The sequence below is a fragment of the Melospiza melodia genome, chromosome Z (assembly GCF_035770615.1).
Source record: "Melospiza melodia melodia isolate bMelMel2 chromosome Z, bMelMel2.pri, whole genome shotgun sequence".
NCBI classification, from domain to species: domain Eukaryota; kingdom Metazoa; phylum Chordata; class Aves; order Passeriformes; family Passerellidae; genus Melospiza; species Melospiza melodia.
Window position 1 is genome coordinate 69,280,838 of NC_086226.1, and position 21,409 is coordinate 69,302,246.

The window sequence follows — 21,409 nt, forward strand, 5'->3', positions numbered from 1 at the left end:
GCTCTACCTGACTCAGACTCACAAACGCATGGCAACACCCTGCTTTTTTTTTCTTTCATGGTTCACATGGGTGAGTGGGGCTGAAAGCAGTGGGGGATTGGGACCCATCTACACTGACTTCATGACTGCAGGAGCTGTGCCCTACACAAAACTGAGCAATGGCATGGCTTTAGCTCACACACAGAGTTTTCACAAATTCAAAATAAATTACATTTGCTAACTACAACATAAAGCAACCAGCACTTCTTGTCAGCCTGTTACCTGCAATGTAAAATGGTGGCCCTTTAAGTCCATTAGAGAGACTGATACAAAACCATTTTTGGGAAACAGAACCTGGAAATACTACTGCTTTCCCTCCCACGCAGGATTCAAGACACACTAGCACAGAAACCAGACCAATTTGTTTTCACGACTCCTTTTCCCTGCTTGCAGTGGCAAAATGGAGAAATAAGAATAAAGGAAGGCAAAAGGAGCTGCTGGAGAAGGGAAGACAGGTAAACCCAGCATATAAAGACACAGCTGTGGAGGCCTGCTGAGCAGTCCATGTGGGGCAAGAGAGAAGAAGGCACAGTGCTAACACAGCACAAGATCCTGAAGTGGTGAGGACCCAGTAGGTGACTATGGCTCAGGAGGGAAGAGCTGAACATTTAACAAGTTAAAAATTTTCTTGACTCTGTGAGTGCTCAGGAATAAGGAACAGGCAAGCAGTTTGAGGTAGGTAGTGTGATCCATTACCACTCAACGGGATGTGGCTATTTAGCTGGCTAAAACTGGTTAAACACATGACAGTGCTTTGCTTGGAATGCGCCTCCATGAAATCCTCCTACTGACCTTAACAGCTTCAGGGATTAACTTATTTAAAGATCTGTTGCACTCACCTACAACAAAAATCCCTTCTCACCATCCAACTGGAAGCCTGTTAGTTAATTTTACACCCAGATTAAGGTTAATACATCCTGGACACATGGTGAGATTCAAATATCCTATCAGTTACATGACATGAGAAAAAACAAGAAGCAGACAAAGGAAGGTAGTTACATGGCTGTCTTTTGTCATCTTGATCAGCTGCTCCAAGGATGCCCTAAGCTCATCTCCAGACATGGTAGACAGCACTACAGAATAAAACAGGGCTGCAAGCTCACGCATTTCCTCTTTGTTAGTGTTCATCAAGTTCTGTGGGAGTTTAAAAAAAAGAAAGCAAGCCATAAAATGTGGAAGCAGCTTCTTACTTAGTCTGTTCATAAAGACCTCCTAAATATACAAAGACAATTGTCATGGAGATACATAAACAGTTCTTAATTCAGAAAGCACACTTTAAACCAACAGCATTATCACTTAATAAGAAACACAGCCCTCAATTCAACAAAGCATTCATTACACACTGAGCACTTTGGTGAAAGAAGATCCCTAGCCATAAGAGGGCCACCCACCAGTTGTGTGTCAAAACTATGCACATTGAATTCTTGGCTGAATTTTGTCTTTAGCTAAGAGCTTCCAGGTTTTGCATTCATACTGTGCCAAAAAAAACCCATACCCTAAACCACTTACACTCTCCCTGAGCTGCTGGAGGCTACCAGGCCATCTTATTAATCAAAGGGAATTTCAAAACCTCAAGAAGGTTAGCAATTCAAATGCAACCAAAAAAAGTGTCAGGAAATCACAGTTCTAAAAGCAAAATTACCCAATTTGAGATCTTGTATTGTCCAAATAAGTTATTAAAATTTAAATTTTGGAAGCTTTGGGTAATTTGTTAAGACATAATCTTACCTCTACCAGCAATTTGACGTATAATGCAACGCACTCCCATGAAAAATTCATACCCAAATCTTTGAGTGCCTTGGGCTACCACAAAGAAACCAAAATCAGCCCACGCAAACAAACAAGAAATAATCCTTCAGGGTCATGAAATGTATTGTTAACTTCAATATAGCATCAGATCATATATCTGACTTTTAACAAATCCCTCAACCTGTTTGTTTCACTTGGCAAGGCAAAACCACATGAAATATGATTTACAACACTATTTCTGAAACTCAGTACTATCAATAACTACCTCTAGAAGCTTAATTCTGCAAATGGACACTAGGCCAAGGACAAAGAAAAGTTTCCTACAAATGATGAGGAATACTGAAAAGGGCAATGTTTTCAAGTATTGTCCTGGGCAATTCATACCTGCACGTAAATGAGAAGTAATAACCTACATACAGCGCAATGCAGCACAGATATCATCAGGAGAAGCTATTAGAACAAATTCTAATATTTTTTAATACTTGACTAAGTATTTGTTTCTGCCAGATTGCCCCAGTGAAAGCAATGGCAACCTGTAAGACCTTCAAAAACCCTAGGTGTTTGAGGCAAATAATGAAAAAGCAGAGAGCTGCCTGAGGAAAGAATCCAGTGAACACAGATTTCCCTTTGGCTTATTCCCAAGCAGACTCCAATATATGGGGTTTTTTTTCGTCTGGGGTTAATAAATAGGAAAAAAACATCTCCAGAGGAAGGTCCCTGAAACAACCAGGGATGTAACTAATCTCATAATCTGAGAAGTCATTCAATCTTCCCATGAAAACATTCACTCTGTCAAAAATGTGCAGAACATTGTCTTCAGTTTTCTTCTGCAGAGAAAAAAACGGATGACTATACCTAGGATAGCTGACAGACTACCTAGAACATGTAAGTGAATGAACAAAAACAGTAATGTAGAAGAACCAAAAAATAATCTTCCCCATCCTGGCACATCAACATTTCATGAGGTGCTGACTATGAGTAGAAATACCAGATTTCAAATCAAATGCATGTTTGGAAATAACACACTGTTTCATCATGGAAACGTGCCTGATTTTACTAAGGCCAAATTCCATCCATCCCCCAGAAAAACACCAAAAAAGGGGTTTTCACAATACCTTAATCCAATCCATTTTGTCTACAAATCTGGCGGCTAGTTTTTCTGGATACACTGAAACAACTTCTAGAAGACAATACATGACTGGCAAACCTAAACAATAATTAAAGAATGAGGTTATTAAATAGCTCTAGTATTTATAATAATGTAACATTCAGTGCTAAAAAGAGGTAAAGAAGTATCAGGGCATTTCAGGCATTTATTTGTTAATCACTAGTAACAACAAACAATACAGAATAATAAGGTATATTTCTCAGACATATTAGGATTCTAATAAAAGCAAACAGTCTAGTAGCAATTCGTTCAAAATGCATTCAAATTTTAGACTACACTTGTGGTAGATAGGCTATTATCAGAGTGAGGAAGACACAACATTCTCTGGTGAAGAAGCTGTTATATACAATGGCTTCACAATTTTACACTATTATGTCAACTGATGCTACAATTTTACAGTTATGATTTCTCCCATCTACAAAACAGCACAGAAGAAAACAAGTTTAAATGAAAGAGTATATAGTCTGTGTTTCAACTCTATGATTGCTGAAGCCAAGTTCAGAAAACAAGACAACTCATAGGAGTTGTAGGAGAAGACACTTATTTCTTCAGGATACTGCTGCACACAGTTTCTTACCTCCAACACCAGCTAAGAGCTGCTGAAGAAGGCCAATATATATATATACAGGGTTGGTTTCTGCACTTTTCGAGGAGGAGGAGGAGGAAGAGGAAGAGAAAGGTAAGTGGTTGCCAGACATGAGGTTTCTTATGTAACGTCCAATGGCTGGAGCATGATCTTGCATATCTGCCAAGCTCTGTGAGGTTGGCACCACACCGGCACTGTGAGCAAGACACATCCGCAGATAGAGAACTATCTAAGTAGAGAAGATAAAAAAAACAGGATCCTGAATGCGTAAGCACTTGAAAAACCATGCAGGAAACAAAAGAGCAGAGAATATACTGTACTCAGTGTAGCCAAAATGGATTTTTTTTTTCTTTTATCAAATATAGACAGAAAAGTTAGCATAGAGACAGAAACAAATATAAAGTGTAACAAACCTTAGGACCTCTTGCCTGACAACCCTACATCACTTCCTAAAGATTAAATCATATACAGACTTTTGGTTTATCACCAGTTGATGTAACTCCTTGCAGGAAGTTCAGCCTGTTCTCTATACCAATTTGGCATGTGTACAAATGCAACCCGACACATTGCTAATAGAAATCTCACTTCCCCTTTCAGTTTGTTTCTACAGATCACTGGATCCTGGGATTCTGTTACGAAAAATGCCCCAAGGAACATAATGGGACTTCTGCACAGGACTGCCTGTCTGTATCTAATGCTACTCCATTCAGTGGAGCAACCCTCTTGTGAGCATTCCTCCCAAACCGCCCATGACAATCTTGTTTGGACTGCCATTTAAGGACAAAGGATGGACAGTTAATCCCAACATCTGTTTCAAAGAATTTTAGAATGTAGGGTGACTTATAGAACCTGTTAGCTTCTTAGACTGCCATCTAGATAAACAGTGGTACCCATATCTGAAGAAGTAAAACCAGACAATTACCTCTCCAAATGTGGCAGGATTAAAAGGTAACGCTGCAGTTCCAGTCATATATTTAGCTGGAGTTTTCATTCGGTGAGTGGCCTAAACAACAGAATACAGTAAGAGTGGACCATTCAGACACATAATAACAGAGATGTTGGAAAGCTCAGTGAAATTTTGCTGATATGAGTGTGTTAATACTCCACTTAACAACTGAAAATGTGTAACAGCTCTGTAATAAAAAGGGCACAGTGTACTTGGTAATATCAGTTCCATCTACTTTACACCAATTCAGAAAGTGAAAACTCTGAATGCATGAGAGGGAATAGCAGGGGAGGCTGAAGGAGTACAACCTTCTTTCTTCCTTTCAGGAAACAAGAAGCACTTAAGAATTTAAAAGGATCATACTAAATCATGAATTTTTCATCTCAGTCAATTGTGTCAAGTAATGCATACAAACTTCTCAAGCATCTCCAAACGTCACAGATTATTATAGTATGTGAAAAATCACACTTTGACATAACTAAACAAATAATTATACTTCTAGGATTTTTTATACATCTTCAGGACACAAAGATCTGAAAAGCACTCAAAAACATTGTAATTCCCCCATGACTGAGGGACTCTTGCTTTTGTCACTTGTGATTGAACTACACTGATCCAAAATTATTTAGTGACATTATGAATGTTAAGGAAAACTTCAAAACTACAGGGCAACAGAATTTAAGAGTGTTATCTAAAACTGAATCTTGGTTTCCTAATTTTTTTATATCTACTTAAGAAATCAGCATTCTGGACAAAAAAAGCAAGTTTTCTGACAGAGCTTCAAATACTTCAGAGTATTAGTAGAGTACAAGACCACCAGAGCACATATTTCAAAAGAAATCTCTAAGGTGTAAGCATTCTGCTATCACAGATCTCATGCTAAATCACATGTGCTTCAAAATTACATACTTCTGACATTTTTTAAAAGGTAAGCTATCATAAGAAAAAATATTGTCAGTGACTCTCCACATATCCTTTACTGCTTATAAGCCTAGTACAGCTACTATACACAGAGGTGTGTAACACAGACAATATTTTAGCCAAATAAAAAGTAGTCTTCTTGCACGTTCAGGAGCTGAGTTTGTAAAACATGCTGGATTATACCCCTTGAGAACTGGATTCCTCATTCCACATATCAACTGCACAAATTGCAAGAAAGCAAAACATTCCCTTTATTAGAAGATCTGTCTCGCTACTTAATACTTGGATCTCTTGCAATCACTGCCAGGAGAAAGTGATGACGAGTGGTAATCTTGGCAATGAAATACTATGCGTAGTCCTTATTTTGATTTTCACTAATTTTATTCCTTGGGGCAGCTGTAGGAAGGCAAGACCACACCTATCCCATGCCTGAGATTCACATATCTCTTTGTCTTTATACTGTGTCAGAAGCACTGTACCTTGTCTTGAATGTAATGGACCATTTCAGGGAAAGAAGGCATCTGCTTCCCAGAACTCTCCTTTTCATTTTTTCCAGAAAATGTTCTCAGTACTCGCTGGGCTTCTCCATGTACCTCCTCCCGCCTTTCAGATGAAAAGATGAGAAACAGACATTATTTGCACAGAACAAAAAGCCTTTAATGAGCAATAAGATATGTTGGGAAGCTGAGAGAGAGAGAACCGTTTTTAAATGAGAAGTGGGGGTTTTTTTGGTTTTTTTTTTGAAAGAAAGAGAAAAAAAATCTTCCACTACAACTTTTAATATTTGCTTATTTTAGAGACAGGAAAGAAAAAGGGATAGTACTGAGTGCTCTCTGCAAAACTGTCTGGATGAGCTCACTTCTATTCCTCCTACATCTTTCTAGGTTTCACCATCAGTTTCTGGTTCCCACATCCTGGTTTTCCTATCTGCTACTTCTCCCTATCACTTCCTATAGCCAAGCTTCAGCTGCCACCTACTAGATTTATCATTATCTACTTAACAATAGATAACTACTCCTGAAACAGTGCTGACACTGCAATGACAGAGCTGGTTGTTGCAGCTAATCTGCTTAGCTTTCCTTAGTTATACAACAGCTGCTTTCATCAAAATTTGAGTAATGAAAATAAACTGGGGAAAAAAACCCACCACTTACGTTGCAGTAACAGCAAACTGCAAATGAAATGATTACTGTAATTTAAGGAGTCACCTACTCTTCAGCAGAGAGTGGCAACTCTCAAAACTGCATGCTCAACTCTCTGCAAATACAAGCTAAAAACAGACTGACAGAATTTACCTGGAAAAAATAACTTCTAGACACTGTAAAAGTGATTTCAGTTAATGCATTTTTACTTTTGCAATTGCAACTGATCATTAGTATGAAATGCTTTAGTGACTCAGTTCATCTGAAACAAGAAAAACAATGTCAAGACTGTCACTGAGTAGAGTAACAGTTCTCCATGACAATGTCAAGAAGTTCGATTTCCAAATTACCATATTTAATTTTCTTCAAGTTATTTATGTGCTAACTTAAGAACACACAGATACATGTATTCATATTTAATGCAAATATACATCTATTATAATGAATGTATATACATGTGTGTGTGCATATGCATATATATGTATGTAGACACATATATATACATATACACAAACATACATAAGTATATATATGAGAAAATAATTTATAAAGGAAAACAACTTACGGGTCTCCTGCAGCTAACAGGAGTAAGTATCTGGAAGGGATATGATCTGGAGGGAACACTGTGCTGGCAAATTTTACAGCCACTTGACGTACTTGAACTTCAGGCTTAAAGGGAAAAGATACAAACATATGGTTGAGTCTTAAATGACAGCAGTAATGACTTTCACTCACCACTTGTACATCAGTCATTTTTTTTGACCTCTGGTACCAACATGATTTAAAGTTTAGAGATTTTGAGGCACTACTCATGCTTACAGTTCATATAGCACGAGACAGGGCAAAGAAAAGCAAACTTCTCATATATACACAAATGGGGAATTAAATGTTTAATTAAACACATACACACTTCAGGGAATCATACTAATTCTTGAAAAACTGAACTGCTCCATCCAGGCAGTTTTGAAATGAAACTGACATATATCATCCTGCCACAGAAAACAGAGCTATGCTTAGGAGAGGTGGGAAAGAAATACCAGTTTATGGTGGTGATTGTGTCTGTAAGGTACACATTGTCTCAAAAAGGTACTGCCTGGAGATTTAGATCCCTTGAGGAAAGGAGTTGTCAGCATGAAAATTATCTCTTACTCTAGAAATACATACAACCTTCACAGTCAGACTGGGTACTCATGCAAACAGAGAGTATACAATACTTGCTCCTTCTGAAAATCCAGACCTTTGGTGTATTCTGAACACAAACAAAGTACTCAAAATATGAGTAGGTCAAGTCTGATTTAGTGTCTCAAGGCTAAGCTCCTGGAGAGGTCCACAGATGCCTTATGTCACATATCACACAGCCTGCTGAAACCCCACTTAGCAGTGAATGATCCTTTCTACCAAAATCTCCATGTCCCACAGTGTTTTAGAAGTCTGTCCCTGAAGCATTTACTTCTTGAAGTTTTCTAAGGAGAAGACTATGAGAAACATACAATGCAATTGTAATGGATTTGGTTTTTTGCTAAACAGAACAACAACAGAGAACTGCAGTATTACCAACTTGGCATCACCGAGCCATGTTAAAAATATTTTATCTGAGCATACACACCCTGCCTTCTCCCAGACAGGCCAATACATTCAGTAAGAAAAGGAAGATCTGATCCAGAATTATCTAACAGGAAGTGTCAGGAAACAGGAAGACAATTAATCATTTTTTTTAAGGTATGTGATTTTGACTGCACTGAAAATACCTTTATTAAATAAGAAGCTACAAGAGCTTCCATCAAGGTATGCTGGGCTCCTTCCAAGTTACTATATGCTCCAACCATCATAGACAATGCCTCTTGAATGGCAAGCCTAGTATCAGCATCTTCCTGCAGCAAAAAACAAAGAGTTTTCACTTTACAGTGTATAGTGTCAAGAATCCAGCAAAATCAGAAGAAAATAATGATTTCCCAAAGCCCCATCAGCACCCACCTTGCATAGGGCTTCAAAAAACTGCTGTACCAGTGCTATATCCTTGGTAAAAAGCTGAGGCATTCGGCTGAAACAAGATATTTTAATCCATGAAGCTTTTATTTTATTAAATTGAAATGCTTCACACTTCATTGGTCTTCCCCTCATTCCAAATTTTAAGTGTCAAATAATTAGTGCCAGCACAGACAGTTTGCTCTATCTTATCCATTCCCACCATAAAGCAACACATTCTTCCTCCCTTAACACTGTTTGGAAAGTGAGACATTTTATGGACAACCACTTGGATCACCTGTACATGACTGAACATACCACTTGCCTAGCTTCATGCACTCTGGTCTTTGCTGTACATTCCTTAAATTTGTATTTCTGGCAATCCAGAATGGGGAACCATTTCCTAAATTCTGTGCATAATTCATGAGCTGCCATTAATCACTGCTAGAGAAGCTACCAGCTGAAAATGTATTTCTTTTTACATCTCTGAAGTTGTCACAAGAAGAACACTTTGCACTGCGCACTCAACTGCAAAATTGGTAGATGGCATAAAACTTGCTGCTGATAAATTAACTGGTTACTCTGGAGAAGTTGTTCAATGCCCCATTGCTTAAATGATGTTTCAGTTACCTGGAGAGCTTTCCAACTGCTGAATATGCCATTGATAGCAGTTTTGAATCCTTGAATAATAAAACAATAAACAGAATTTAGCAAAACCAGAAATACACACTGGTATATCTTTTATAATAAACATTTACTTTAAATCCTGTCTTAAAATTGCTCAAGCAGGCTTTCATGGAAAAAGAATCCTAAAATATAAAGTATTTCTATCCAAGAATAAAAACATATAGAAACAAAGGGAGCACACTTTTGTCTAAGAAATAGAGAAACTGCAAATTGTGGCAAAATGCAAATCTGTTCTGGTCTCAGCTGCCCATATTTTAGTTCAAGAGAAACAAGTAAGGAGATTCAGTGAGGATATGAAACAGTAGCAAAGGGGCAGAAACCACTGGCTCTGAACAGCAGCTGTAAACAAAGGAAGCTGTTTGCAAAACGCATCCTGTGGATGACCAATACAGCACAACTATACACAGGGGCTTACTTCCTCTTTTTTCATTCCCTTCCCTATGGCAGGGTCCCATGCATTCAAATGCCAACTCAGGCCAGAAGGTCACATTCAAAGGTCAAAGAGCAAGAAGCTTAAAGCTGCAGAAAAGGTGATCTGCAACATCTGCCCTTTCTATGGTACATGTAGGAGTATCATGGAGAATTTGACTTTTGAAATGGCACTGGAAACATCTCATCAGGCCAGACTAGTATTGCAGTTCTCTTTGGTAAAACCCTTCTCACAGTAATACTATCCCTGGATAAATAGGTTGGAATGTATAACAAGCAGGCCTATACAGATGCTTAACACAATGGGATAAACATCCAGAGTTGAGGTCCTTGTGTGCTCCAGAGTAAGGGCAGCTAGATACTACTTTGACTTCTCTCTTTATATTACTATAAATATATTACTATATTACTTTCTATAGATTTTGCAAATGGTGCCCAAGCACATATCTATCAGTGTTACATAAATAAAACAGTTTTGCTATATAGCATTTTAAAATATCTGCTTCTCTTCCAACAAAATTCTTAAAAGATATTCTCCAGCAACCTCTCAAGCAAACACAAAAAAAGATACATCAGTTCCCATCATAAATAAATTTAACTTTTGCTTGTATTCACATGAAGAATTATAGTAAAAAAATTTTCATCTTACCTCTTTGTATTCATTGATCAGCTTTGTAAGTCCATTTAAAAGCACTGGACCTAAGGGCTTTATTTTACTGTCTGGACAACTGCAATTAGAGAAACCCACAAAATATTATATTTTGCATCCCTGAAAAGGTTGTTCTCTAGTATCACTTCTCTCGACTGTGTTAAGATCAGATATTACAACTTCCTGTGTGCAAGCACAGACACACTGAGCTTTCCAGATTAAGTAAAAAGAAACCCCTACTTGCCCTGCGTTTTAGGACTCATTGGTTCAGTTATATCTTTATTAAACAGAGTGGCTTCTAGGTAAATAGCTAAGAAACACTGTGCTCTCTGAACTACTTACATGACACAAATATGATGTACAAACTGCAAAGACAGACTTCTCAGTTTTGCATTTGTGTTTGCACCGAAGAGTCCATCGTACACCACCTGACGAAAAGGAAGGAGCTGATTACAGAGTGTCTGGTTCACTTTCAAAGATTTTCATTCCCCCTCTTCTTTAAACACTGTCATCAGTAACAATGCTTCCTAATTCTAAGTACTGGAGGAACTGTATCATCAAACTTATTAGGAAGTGTAGCTTTGGAAAATATGCATCACCTGAATGTTAGCTGGGAACATTTCCGCAGCTTGCCGGGATCGTAGAAGATGAGGAACTATCTTTAATTTAACACGGGTGCTGACTGACTCTCGTTTCATTTCTGGTTTCAGCACAGAACCCTGTCAGAAACAGAGATTAAACAGTGCATCTCTGGACAACAGTAAATTACTTTCTGCTACAAATCAGAACACACTGGCACAGAGAAAAAAATTATTCAAATAGCATAAATATTCAGTGAAAGCAGATATCAAAGGAAGTGATAGATTAAAGAAACGCAAATATGTTTTTTACTTTTAAAGTAAGACAACTAATATTACTTCTTCAGCAATTAAGAAGATAAACAACTCTGGAGGCAAATCTTACCTCCTTGGTTTTCAGTGGTATATCCCCAAGATACACTTTATACATTTTGTTGATGATAGCAGGATTATTCCAGTCAATTAAACTGAAGGAAAAAACCATATTGAACAAAAACACGTTATGATTCTGACCTTTGACTACTTCTTAAAATACAGCATTTTGCATCATATTCATATCAGTCCCAAAATTTACATAGAATTTCACAGTTTGACTTCTGACCTCTTTTCCCACATCCACATAATATATACTCATAAAGAATGTGAACTAATTACACTTTAACAATTTCTGACAACATGATAGCAAGTAATTTGTTAGAAACTTACATGCTCCCTTCTCTGCTACTGAAACAAGACATACAGAACCATGGTAATATCAGTAATCTTTGAACCAGGTATTATAAATGTCTATTATAAAAGACATTTAACATTACATATTGTCCACACAGTTCTTTTTCTCTCTGGACATCTTTCTCATTAGAAGGAAACATAAGAGAAGAAGGAGAGACCAGCTTTCTTAATCATGCTTCATCATTTAATACAATCATCTCCCCTGTCACGACTGAGGCACCTGAACAACTTCAGCTGTAGAAAGTTTCACATGGAAAATCTGACTCCATGTTAAATACTTCTACAGAAGCCACCTACATATTTCAAAGATGGCCCTGTCTTGCTCCAGCCTCCTACATGAGCTAGCAAATCTCCCATTGTCAATGTCTCAGCAAACAGTATCAACAGCCATTACTCTGGCCTCTTGATGAGTTAAAGACAGAAGCATTGTCTTTTACATGATGAGGGGCGAACTGCAGGTGAGCAGAAGCTTCAGTAATAACTGACAACAGTGTTTGCCAAACTTTCTAGACTATGGTCCATTTCACAATTAGTCTCTTTACTCTCCTAATAAATTAAATGAAAGTATACTTTTCTGGGAATCATTTACTAAAGCCTTATTGACAACTGATAATACACAGGGGGCAATGTGTATAGCGGAAACCACCACTATTTTTTATGATTTGGTAAGAAAATGGCTCAAAAGTGATGCCAAAATTGATCAAACCCACACAACTAAAGTATCATCTTTGAAGACAAATGACATTTCCAGCTGCAAGACTGCAAACCACATAATTCCCAGCCCAGTGGGAAGACATGGCAGCTTCACACATATACAGGGAACCTCAGCCTTCCTCACCTCCAGCACAGTCTCTCTGGAGCACTACATTCATTGCAATAGCTGTTTCAGGAATACTAACACCATCTTTTCCAACCATCCAGACCTTACCTTTGCTTGCTCTTTAGTTCAAGGTCTGCTGCAGTGGCAACACTGTGTCTTGTATCACTGGAGGCTACAACCAGGTGTATAACAGCTTCAAGTTCGGGCACTTGCTCAGCCTCAATGAACTTCACTATCCCCAGCTTACACTGTTCAACACCAGGGAAAAGCAGGGTTACTGACAAGAAATCGGATGTTACAGTAACTGTAGCACCTCAGCTCTCTCAAATCATGGCTTCTGCTTGCTTAAGGAGAAGTTCACATGCTCTCCCTCTCTTAGCTTGACTCCGGTCGAAGTCATCTGCAGCAAGTACCAGCATCACCATTATGGGATACTCTGTTACACCACTGCTGAAAAGGGATGCTTCGGAAGACACTGCTGCAACCTTTCGGAGCAAAACACAAGAGTAGGCTGCAGTCACGGCTGCTTCCCAATCACCTTCCTCCCCGGCTAAATTCCTTAAGGCATCATGCAAAATTCCTCAGTAAATTCCCTCAGGGCAACTAAAGACCTGGTCAGAATCAGTTACATATTTTCCCTCCAGCTTTCCATTCCTCCATCTGCAACTGTCCCATTAGCATACCCACAATTCACCATGGACCAGCCCCACAGCTCTAAATACCTGTTCTAGCAGCTCTGGTGTCCATGGACTATCTCCAATAACCCTTTTGGCTGCATAAAAGCTCATCCCTGGAGGTGGCTGAGGGATTCCAGGACCTCCCACACTACTTGATGAAGACCCCTGGGCCGAGGGCACGTTTTGTCGACTTTGAGATTCATTCAATACAAACCTAAGCAGGCAGGGAAAGATTTTTATTAGAGCCTTTTCCAATCCACATTATCAGCTGAATTAGATTCTGGAATTGAGAAAGACACATAAATTGTCCAACTTGATTATTTTTCTCTAATTAATCCCATGACTCTAACATAAGATAGAATTTGAGGCTCTGCTGCCAATTATCCCCACATATTCTGCAAGAGCCATAACAATGTCATTGTAAATGAAAACAAACTTCAGTTAGAAAAGGGAAGGGTCCACTGGCATTTCCAGAAAGAGTTCTTAGCTTACAAACCAGAAAAAAAATTATTTATTTTGTATTAGAACTAAATACTCATGCTGTCTAACATGAAACTCATGTTAAAAGCTCCAATAACATTTGTACAATTTCTATAAAAAATACAAACCTAACACGGGAAACAATGAAGCCTATGCAGCACAAGTGGCAGGAAACATCCTGATGTAAAATAATAAATGAGATATTGTTTTGGAAAATGGTAGTTTTAATACTGGGGAGAGAAGGAAAGCAAAAATAAAAAAATGTTTATGGAGCTTGCTCTTTCACAAGACTGGCTAGCGCAGCTGCCCTGTGCTCACCTTCGTGCTTTTATAAAAGCCACACCACTGCTCCATGTATCCTTGGAAGATGGCCAAATGGCCTCAAAATTGCACTGCAGAGACCAGCAAGAATTCTTTTGCCCCAGCCAGCCTCCCACCTTGCATTCAGCACACAGGCAACAAAAAGGTAAACAATCTCAACATTAGGAATTAATTCCAAGTCTCATTAGTTAAAACTTTAAACACTTTATTATGAGCTTTAAACCCTACAGTTAAGCTTTCTGTTTCCTTTACTGCAGCAAACTGGTAAGGCTAAATCACAACTGGAAAATGATGGACCAAGTTCTAACAAGCATAAATTAGCTGTGAACCACTGCAAACAGCTTCACCCCAGGGAGCAAGACTTCAAGAGACAGACAACCAGAACCACAAGCTAACTCAAGACACTCTCTAGCACCTTCTGGAAAGAAAATTAAAACGTTCACCTCCTACTTTCAGTGTCTCTGAGTGTTTTCTCAGAGGTCTCTTTCAAACTAAATGATTCTGTGATTTAAAAACTCATGCTTGGCCAGAGTAGTAAAGTGTGGAAGGGACTGAAGTCTCACTGGAAAGCCCAAGGATTCATCTGCTGAAGCTACAGCAATGGATGACACTAAGTGCAATTAACCTGAGCCAACTGAAGAGTGTGAATCATGAACAGAAGAACAGGTTTTGAAACTGTGTGATGCAAGATTCTGTATATTCAAATGAAAGGGAAGTGCTCCCCTAATTATCTGATGGAAAGCATGGCCCCCAACAAATGGACATGGAGAAAGACCATGGGCTTGCTATTTTAAATTCATTCCTTCAGGATAATCCACTCCGGTGAGCAAGAAATATGATCAAATAGATCATACTGGCACCAATCCTATGAGACTTATATTGCCAGAAAAAAAACAGAAACACGTTCATCCATCAAAACTATTTCTATTTTTTTTTCCAAAGCAAAAGCTCCCCTAGCAATACAAAGACACAAAAACACCCTAAAAACAGTTAGTGGGAAAACATTTTGAGAAAGTATTGATTTTAGACACTAGAAGGCTCCTAACAAGCAGTGATCAGTAAATTCAAATTGTTCTGCACATTCTTGTTTTCAAAAACAGTGTTCACACTAAGACAACATCACTGCAGTTTGAACATTTTTCACCAAAACACAGACAGAAGACCAATTGTGTTCAAAGGTTCAACTCTAGAAAGCACAAGTTTTTAGACATTATTCTTGCTTATGATCTCAGAACAGTAAGCCTTAAAACTCAACAGCAGAAAGATGGCACACATTTTTGTCAGGTTTCTCTTTGAAAGGGTTGGCTATCTCGTTATTACAATTATTAACTTCTTTTGTACTTTTCTACTGATTTCATTTGAGCTAGGAAGTAACAGCACACTTTAAATGTGTTTTCAAGGGTGTAGCTTGTACTGTTTCACACATAAAGAACACATCAATGCTAGAGAAGACTGGTATCAACTCACCCATAAGGCATAAGAAGAACATCCAACATAAAGTCCAAAAGCAGCTGTACAGTCTTTGGTTTTTCAGCAAGATTAAATGGAGAAGCTGCTGCTTTCAGTGGTTCAGCAGGGTATTTCATGTGAAAAAGGGTTGGTATTAGAAGATGCATTAGGCTGAAAAACAATTACATTTACTGCAACCATTTAAAAAACCACACCTGTTTACTTATAACATACAAGAGAGAAACCTTTTACAACAAACCCCTTTCTTAATAGCAAAAAAAAAAAGAGAATCTTAACAAAGTTGAACATATTCACAACCCAGTGGCTTCCATTTACCACCTAATGTACTTAAAAATGGAAAGCAGAAGATAAATTAGGATATGTCCTTAAAACGGAATATATGTGTCTGCATGCATGCAGACATCTGGAGAGATAAAGTCACTGTCTTTGTCCAGATTTTTGACAGTTTCACAATTATGCCACAAAATACAGAATAGGGCTGTCTCATCCTTAAGACCCACTGGCGAACGTCTAGCAGTACAGCCGGATTTTCCAAAGGTCTCTTCACTCATATACTTGCCTTTTCAACAGAGAAAAAACATGCTTCAAGTATTTTCACACTAATCTAATGAATGGAACAAGATTTTACTCAAGACCTTCCAGTAATGTAATTTAAAAATATTTTTACACCATTACAGTATGTAGAGTGAATGAAGACATGATTTTAATGGCATTTTGCAATACCAACACAGTTGAAACTCATCTCAGTGTAGGTAAGAACCAGGACCACCCATAGAGATTCTTAGTATACAGCAGTTCCCAACACTCTTTTTTTCACATATTACAACTTAGCTAGAACTCCTACTTACTTGAAACACTACCTCTCAATTTAGAATGGCCAATCTGAGACATCTAGCACTGCTCCTGCAGCTGGTCAGAGGGCATCTACTGAAGGTCTGGCCTTAAGCTGGAAACCAGAACTTGATGAAGATGCATGGGGGATATGGACAGGCATTTCACTTCCATCATAACAGTCCCTCTTATCATATAGGGAGTCTGCTGCTGCAGATTCTGTATATTATTACAGCTTTAGACCATAACAATTTCTTGTACCACTCAAATAACTGATTTACTGATCCAAATTGTACATGACAAGAACATCCTAAGTCATGAAGACAGCACTAAGGAAAAGAAATCTTTAAACAACTAATATAAATTATTTTACTAAATCAATACCAACAAAATTCACTCCAAGACTAAGAAGTCATACCTGTCTTGTTGTGGCTGAGGTTTCCCTTCCATGGCAGTGAGAAGGGTTGGAGCCAATTCACATTGTTTTTCCACAGGCAGACGGGGGTATCCCATCTTAACATAAATTATGGTAAAATTCTAAAGGGGTAGAAAAAGCACATTGCAGCAATGGAAAAGAAGTATGTGTTCCCTAAACTCTCGTTGTATGTTCTGTTACATAATTGGGTATTGGAAACGACATATGTTTTGCAAGACCAATTTCTTAAGTCCAAGACCTATCAGATTGACAACCATATAGTGAAGACTCGGCAAGGACTAGTCCAAGCAGGTCTTGCTGGGCCTCTGCTTTAAGAGGTGGAAAAAAAACAATGAAAAAAGCTCTCTCTGGTATGTCTTTTTCACTGTCAATTTCACCAAAAGCACCTGCAACTAAGCAACAGCTTAAAATAAAGCAAATGTAATGATCTCTCTTACCTATTTCTGAAATAAAATAGAATACAATATTGAATAAATACAAAGTCAGCAGCATAGACAATATTTCTCTTAAAAACATGTTTCTAAATCACCTCATTTAAAAGCAGCAAATGCAGTCAGCATCCAGTGACAGGACAGCACAGCAGAGCAATACTGAATACCGGACCATGCTGTTCACCTAAATCCAGCCAAGAACTGCAGAGGTAAGAGTTGTGTTCCATGACCTGGCTGAAAGCAGTGCCAAAGAGGAGTGCTGTAGTACACTACACTACTTTGTAGACGACACTTGAGTTAAAATGCTATGAAGCCTTATGATGCAAAGGAATATGCATTGCTGAGATACACGAACGACAAGATCTTTTGACAAGTACAGCCAAATACAGAGTTTGTCAAGTATGTCTCTAAACAAGATGGTTTGTTTTGCTCCACAGGACATATGCACTCCAGAAGTCTTGGTCATTTCTAAAATGTGAATTCCAGATAAAGCCACTTGCTGAGGACAACCTAAAACTACTTTTATGTATGTCACTGCTGTTTAAAGACTAAATTTTTCTCCATACATTTCTAACATGTCATATTTTTAATTTATGCTACACACAGGACTTAACAGTAAAACAAAAAGTACAAAGTTTCCCTATGATTTACTCACTTTTGTTTCATGATGATGATTTGCAACAGACCTATAAAAACTTAAATGTAAACTGTCTCATAGTTTTGGAAAAACATTATAAAACTATTTTCACTTTTTAAATTAGATTGAATGAAATAATCTGTGAAAGTTTCACAATCTATAAAATAACATTTTTTTCATCTTGCTCAGCTACAGTCCTGACCCTAAAACCACATAAAAATACAGGTCCTCATGAGTTCAAAGAGATAATGGTGTTTTAAGTAAAACTCTGATCCTGCAGATATCAGGATAAGGATTGGTAGCTGCTTGCAAAATGCAGCTTTTACCAATGAACAGACCCTTCACAATACAAGCAATGACGATTCACGCAACCATGAAATATCAAGAGTAGCTGTCTAATTTGAACAGCAAAATGCTTTATGAAACCAAGTTTCACCGACACCAGACTATAAAACTGAATATAAAAAAAGCTCTTAAAACATCAACCTCATTAACAATTACATACTTGCTAGGAAAACTGACAGAGCTAAATACAGGAGCTTTAAAGACTATTCTGCTTGCTAAAGTAAAGCAGCAAACAATCTTGGAAGAACACTTACAGTGACAAATGACACTGCAGAAGGATCTTGATACTGAACTAGCAGTGTCTCTACTGGAAGCTGAATTTTTGGTCGACTTTTGATGCGCTTATTCAGATGAACCAGCAGCTCCATGACCTGACAGGAAGGAAAAAAAAAATAAACAAACAAACTTGAAAGAACCACCATTAATGTTGCTAATTTGGGGTCTAATCATCAACCATAATCCATTAGACAGGCTTAGTATAAGCAAACCAGGCCTGATCTAACTGATTATTTAATTTGTAAGAAATCAGCAGCCATCATTTATATTATCTTGAAACGATGCCACTGTTAAGACAAACACCAAAGTCCCAAACCACACCACAATCAATAACATCTATCAACAGAAATAAAAGAAAGGATTACTGAAGATGACCAGTTCTCTCCACAGTTTGGTTACTATCTGTCAAAACTGTATCTGGCTTGGAAATCTGTACCCCTGCTCTATACTGAGCTGCAGAATAACTCAAATTCACAAAGCAGACAAAAAAAAACATCCACACCCATAATAAAGTTATCAAATAAGTGTACGAGAACTGTTTGGAGTGGAACGTAACAGAACTGTAATCCTCCAAACAAGAGGAGAAGCCAACAGGGGTGCTGTGAATGCCAGGCAGAAGCAATGTGCAGTCCTGCCTGGGCGGGGAGAGCTCCAGCAGCAATGCCAATGGGAACAGGCAGATGCTCGAGGGGAGCAGACAGCAAAGCAAAGCTGGGGCCAGAGTGTGTAGAAACAAGAGAGGTGCACTGTGGTATTCCCTCATGATGAAGACTATCAAGCAGTGAAGTTCAGGCCCAGATGGTTTGTACAGTTTTTATTCTCAGAGGTTTTCCACGACCCATCTTGATAAAACCTTCACCTTCATCCCAAACTGAACTTGTAATGGACTGTTTTAAATAGGAGATTGGTCTGGAGACCTTCTGAAGTCCTGAATTATCCCATGATTCTACAATCCCACTAGGTAGTTTCTTAGCATCATTAAAGTGCCAATTGTAAATCTCCTGAAGGAAGTATCGTAACTGAATGAAGAAAATTGAAAAACTACAATTTCTACTCTGGAACCATTATCCATTCTGAGAAATCACACTGAACATCTGCATGTTGCTTGCAAACTTCATTAGATTCTCAAAAAAATGTAAGTGAATTAGATGAAGTCAATTCAGTTGCGGCAAAACCAGTCAGAGCCACTCCTAGATTCATGTTGACTTCAAACAATTCAAGCCAAAGCAACAGGGTGTCCTGTGTTTTCAAGGGATCATTGCCTTGGTCATAATATGCTGTCACTGAAGCCCAAAATGGAAACTGCAGAACCATATGGATGCTGAGCTGCATATGAGCAGCCTCTTAGACACCATCTTTACATCCATTCCATGACTAGGTCTCAAACAAAATAATGTCCAGTTATAATCCAGAGAAACTGCAGAGCTGAGTGCAAGCATGTGATCAAAACTTTGTTTATCAGAGAGAAACTAACAAACTAAGTAACACTGACAGCTTCCAAATTTTGCTGCTGTAAATTTACTGCAACAGTTACAAATTCATACTATTTTAGAGAGGAAAAAAAACCTGTCTACAAAGATCTCTCTGAGAAAGGGTAGGAGATACTTAGACAGAACTCAAGAAACATGTTCAAATGATCAAGCGCTATAATTGCTTGTATTATAAACATCTGGTGAGAATGAAAATCAAGAGTTTAAACACCTAAAAGGAAGAAGAAAAGCATTCTATTTCATTATTCACTCTCATGTAAAAACTGTTAACGGCTACCACTACAATACACCCTTAAGTAGGCTTGTGATTTCAAGAGGCTTCTTTAACTTTAATTTTCAAAAGACTAGTCCTCCCCCTTTCCTGAATCTTCCAACACTCCCAAATAACTGACAATAGATTTCAGGTTAGAGAGAAAAGATAACACAAAAATACCCTAGGAAATTTCACCAGCTGGTTAAATGCCTTTCAGCACAGCTTCAAGCACACATGGTAAGCAGGTATTCAGAAGAAAGTCCCATCTGAGTTGGAGTATCTGTCCTTAAACACAGTGGAATGGCATGACATCCATGGATCCATGACGAGGTCTCTGGTGTTGAGATGACCCCAAGGTGTTAGAAAGTCTCTTTTTCCCAGCCCCAAGACCGAAGAAGACGACAGGATTCCTTGGCTCTCGTTCTCAAGGTTGTTTACTTTCTCTTATCTAACACACTCCTTCTCCAACCCACCGAGATCTGTCTGGCAGGTCAGGTTCAGGCACACTGACTGCCCTCAGGGCAGTGTTATCTTTTTATGCTAAAAACTACGTGTACTTTATTTACAATAATTTTTGTCTAACATCACCTATGTTAGACAGTCTGTCTCTACTCTAAACCAATCCAAAAATGCCATCACAGCAGAAGATGGAGGCTAAGAAGAAACAGGAGGAAGGACAGGACATGCCCAAATCCCTCCATCTTGCCTCCAGAACCATTATAAAACCCCAAAATTCTACATTTTCACACAGTGATAAATTCACTATCATTCTATTCAAACTCTTGTAGTTTGTAACTCTTTGCACAAAACTGGTAATTGTTTCCATGGGCTAAAATCAAAGGCACAGGTGTCTTTGACTGATGCCAAGGTCTCTGAGCCCTCTGGCAGGGTCTCGAGTCCTCCAGGGCTGTCAGAGGAACATCCAGGATTTCAACAGATCCACTTTCATGTAATCACTCTTAGAGACATGTTTTGTGCAAAACTTTGAGAAAAATCTATGCTTCAGTAACTTGCAGGTTCTGAAATCTACTTATAAATGCAGTGACAGTATGATCATTTCCCTATTTCTACAAGACAGAGGGACTTATGAAAAACTTCTTTTCCACCACTAACCCCCTACACCTCACCTGCACTCTACTCTAGAACATTCCACTCCACTCCTATTACCAGACCTAAAACCTAATGTAGGAAACTGAATTCCCCTGAAACTGAATGCTGATAGTTACATATTAAATTCCACCTCTAAAACTGCTTGGTCCTTGCTCCTTATGCCCGGTTACAGGCAAAAACCAAACACTTTTGGTACATATTAAGGTACCTAGATATATTTTGTGATAAAGCTGTCTTATGTACC

At 38.3% G+C, this 21,409-nt stretch overlaps 1 protein-coding gene across 4 annotated transcripts in view; it reads right to left on the reverse strand.

The window, feature by feature from the left end:
* ECPAS (Ecm29 proteasome adaptor and scaffold) overlaps positions 1-21,409 on the reverse strand; it is a 57,859-nt gene that overhangs the window by 28,335 nt on the left and 8,115 nt on the right. For 3 of the 4 annotated variants that reach the window (XM_063180510.1, XM_063180509.1, XM_063180511.1), the window contains exons 3-20: positions 18,291-18,407; positions 16,606-16,724; positions 15,354-15,506; positions 13,131-13,299; positions 12,517-12,656; positions 11,245-11,326; positions 10,881-11,000; positions 10,624-10,709; positions 10,282-10,360; positions 9,147-9,196; positions 8,526-8,592; positions 8,300-8,422; positions 7,117-7,220; positions 5,889-6,012; positions 4,465-4,545; positions 3,534-3,771; positions 2,904-2,995; positions 1,039-1,173 (exon numbers count right to left, since the gene is read on the reverse strand). In XM_063180510.1, the coding sequence (XP_063036580.1) occupies positions 1,039-1,173; positions 2,904-2,995; positions 3,534-3,771; positions 4,465-4,545; positions 5,889-6,012; positions 7,117-7,220; positions 8,300-8,422; positions 8,526-8,592; positions 9,147-9,196; positions 10,282-10,360; positions 10,624-10,709; positions 10,881-11,000; positions 11,245-11,326; positions 12,517-12,656; positions 13,131-13,299; positions 15,354-15,506; positions 16,606-16,724; positions 18,291-18,407 (2,079 nt within the window). Of the gene's footprint in view, positions 1-1,038; positions 1,174-2,903; positions 2,996-3,533; positions 3,772-4,464; positions 4,546-5,888; positions 6,013-7,116; positions 7,221-8,299; positions 8,423-8,525; positions 8,593-9,146; positions 9,197-10,281; positions 10,361-10,623; positions 10,710-10,880; positions 11,001-11,244; positions 11,327-12,516; positions 12,657-13,130; positions 13,300-15,353; positions 15,507-16,605; positions 16,725-18,290; positions 18,408-21,409 lie in introns of those variants that run through there. The other variant, XM_063180512.1, reaches the window with a different exon arrangement.